A 3,549-nucleotide genomic window follows, 5' to 3' on the forward strand; every position below is an offset into this window, starting at 1 on the left:
CCCAACACATGAGCCTCTAACATCCGTCACAATGCATGGTAGCAAAGGAGTGGCAACAATGCTAATGACAACCCACATGCCACATCCACCTATCAGTCTAAACCTCTGTAGGACATCTCTAGCCGATCTACTATAATTTAGAGGAACTGTCTTCCCATTTTCTAGAGAGTATTTTCCCCCATAAACTTCAATCGTTGTTAGTCGATCCCCTATATCTATCTAACCCATTAACTCAAATTCATCCGAATTTCTCATAAATTCATACATATTACATTCAAACTAGTACATTAAACTACAAAGAGGAGCCATCGCCGCGGAAGCAACCCCGATTGGCGCACCGAGTCAGTGCAGGGGACAAGCAGCGCGGGAATCCAGCCATGGAGGGCAGCAGAGGGGTGCTAGGGTTCCGGTGGGGGCCGATTGCCTACCCGATTGGAAAGGGTTTTGGTGAGCATCAGTGAAAGTGGAAAATTATACATGATCCCTCGGTCAAGGAGGGCACTGAGAGGCCGAGAAGTATAATTTTGAACTCCTCTAAATAGGGTAGGGGATTAGGTGCGGTTTAGATGAGTGAAACCAAACTTTTACTACTCTATAATCGTTTCCTTTGGTTTAATTACAGCTCATCCAAACGTGAAGACGTACTTTCGATTTCCTAGGAATAGGCAGATGTCATTTACTCACACAAATGAGTATACGCCGTCCCAAACATAATCCTCTGGTGCAAATTTGCTACTACAGTAGTTAGTGTTAAAAAAGTTTGCTTAATTTCCTGACAGTAGGAGGACAGCGCAAAGGGAGTCGCAGTCCAGCAAAACTTGCCAAGTCAAGTAAACCTAAATCGCGGAGCGAAGACGGCGACGCGCTAATGGGCAACATCGGAAGCCGCGGTGGCTCCAATCCGCCACCGCCGCCGCCTCATCTTGACGGGCGGGGACATGGGGTCCCTCCGCCGTACTACCACCGGTACCCGGCTTGGCCCCCGGGTCCCGCCGCGCCGCCGCCGGTGCCGTTTCCAGCGCAGGTGGAGCGGCAAAGGGCCGTGTCTGTGCACGCCGGCGTCAACATCAAGGGGGATACCCTGCGGCTGGAGCGCGACGACGACGGCCGCTGCCTACTCGCCTTCTCCTTCGACGCCGACGCCCCCGGAAGGTTCCCCACTTGTTCTCTTCTTGGATTCTTGGTTTGCTGATCAGATGGAGGTCTGAAATGTCGTTGTGGACCCTTGTTAATCGATCATTGGGCTCATTATCCCGAGAGATTAGTTTTCTGCTGTTGAATTCTGCCGGCGAGCTCACCATGGCACTTTTGGTGATGTGTTTCATTGCCCATTTGAACAAAAGGACAGTGCTTGTCAATTGTCTGGATTTAGGGTGCACCTATGCACTTGCCTCGCTGAATCATCATGGAAATCTTTGCTTCATATTTACTGTATATTGTGTGCACGGCTTGCTGTTGATTGGGAAAATGAATGTTGGATGAAGTAGCCAAATCAGGCGTAGGTATGGAAATTTTGAACTTAATCATATTCATGTAGGTGGCCAAGTGAGGAACTCATGATACTTGAGGCTCAATGGAGCTTTAGTGAACTTGGAGTGTGTACTTTCTTACATAATTTTACCATTGCAAACTCATACTTAACTACATTCTCTAAATGCCTGTCTGGCTCTTTCTTATTCTGGGGTCAGGCTATCCCATTTGATGTCCTTAGTTTGTTGCATGATATCTCATCTTTTGTACCTGTCTAGAATGTTCCCTAGTTTTTTGTTAATCTTTTGGCAAGACTGGCACATTATTTTTTAACTAATACTGATTCTTAACTTCTCACCTCTAAACAGCATAACTGTTTACTTCTTTGCACAAGAAGATGATGACTCTGTCCTGAAGGCTACAAAGGAAAATATGCTCCAACCTGTGAGGGTAACATTTAAGGAAGGCAAAGGTCAGGAGTTCAAGCAACCAAGTGGAACAGGGATTGACCTCTCAATGTTTGAGGAATCTGACCTCACTAAGGTTGGGGAGGATGGTGTATTTCCTGTCGCATTCAAAGTGGAAGTGGATGTGTCAAGCAACCAAGATTTAGAAAGGGAACAGGATGCAGAAGACTCAAAGTCGTTGGCTAAATTTGCTGTATTTGTGAAGAAAGACAACAGTGAATATGGGATTCAAGTTGTGCAGCAGATACTGTGGGTAAATGGAACTAGATATGTCTTGCAGGAGATATACGGTATTGGGAACAGGAACACAGATGACAAGAATGTTGACGAGGATGATTCTGGGAAAGAATGTGTGGTTTGTCTTACAGAACCAAGAGATACAACTGTCCTTCCATGCAGGCATATGGTAGGTTATCCTTTACTACTAAATGTTCTTTAGTTGAATAGATCTAGATATAGGGCTTATGGTTGTTCAAACTTGTTTTAGATGTAAAAAATGGGTAACCATTTCTGCTTAAATATATATACTATGATGGAATTAGGCTTGGCTAGATCAGTTATATTACCTCTATCTGCAGTTACATGCCAATCTAGAAAGCATGCTTTCCCAAAAAGTGAACAGCAAAATTTTTAGAGCACATCAAAGCCTGATTTGCAATCACTCATAGACAGATGCACTACTATCTACCAGGGTCGCAAAGTCTGAAGTGAATGGCAGAAATTTATATGTTGTGTATGTAACTCGAAACACTGGAAAATCTTCAAATTATGACCCATATGGGCATATAGCAGTGCAGCAAGGCACATCATATCAACTGCAAACTGGCCCCTGGTTTGGAACCCAGACAGGAACCTTTTGTACTAAGGCATTTCATGTTCAACGTTTATAGATTTTTGGCATACTATCCAACTAATAATACTTCAATGCTGTTTCATATATTTCTGAAAAGTGCAACCATTTTATGTTAGGGGACAAATGAAAAAGACAACTGAATCTGTAGACCTAGTATTGCTGGCAACTTATCCTTCTTTATACCTCAGTGCCTAAAACTCTAGAACAGAATCCATCAGGTATTTGTTAGGTATGTTAGTATCCATAATGCTTGAGAAATACCATCAAATATTTTTCCATGAACTTTGTTGATCTATTTTTCATTTCAAGAAACAAGGAAAAGTGAGAAATTATGTCTTGTGCTCTTTCAACTTTGTTAATATTCTTTTATTTCAAGAAACAAGGGAAACTGAGAAATTATTTTTTGAGGTCTTGTGCTCTTTCGTAGTCTGAGAAATTATGTCTTATGCTCTTTTGCAGTGCCTGTGCATGGAGTGTGCTCAACTTGTAAGGTTCCAGACCAACAAATGCCCCATTTGCAGGCAGCCTATTGAGCGCCTTCTCGAGATTGAGTTTGATAGCAAGCCCATGCCTCATCAAGGAGATTAGTAGCTAATAAATCCTAAGGGAAATCTGTTAAATTGCTAGCAATTGTAATTGCCTGTATATATTGCGTGTTTAGATGAAATTACAGTGCTTCTGGTAAAGGAAAAAAAACATGAAAGGGGCAAATGAGATTGCCTGGATTTTAGAAAGTGCATTAAGATGTCTTGTGGTCTT

At 42.9% G+C, this 3,549-nt stretch overlaps 1 protein-coding gene across 1 annotated transcript; it reads left to right on the forward strand.

Moving 5' to 3' along the window:
- The first annotated feature begins 819 nt into the window (after nt 1–819).
- LOC124699392 (probable E3 ubiquitin-protein ligase LOG2) lies at nt 820–3,549 on the forward strand. The gene is made up of 3 exons (XM_047231704.1): nt 820–1,152; nt 1,839–2,343; nt 3,250–3,549. Exons 1-3 carry the CDS (start codon nt 869–871, stop codon nt 3,376–3,378), a joined length of 918 nt encoding a protein of 305 aa, XP_047087660.1. The 5' UTR covers nt 820–868; the 3' UTR covers nt 3,379–3,549.

This window comes from Lolium rigidum, chromosome 3 (genome assembly GCF_022539505.1).
Source record: "Lolium rigidum isolate FL_2022 chromosome 3, APGP_CSIRO_Lrig_0.1, whole genome shotgun sequence".
Lineage (NCBI taxonomy): Eukaryota > Viridiplantae > Streptophyta > Magnoliopsida > Poales > Poaceae > Lolium > Lolium rigidum.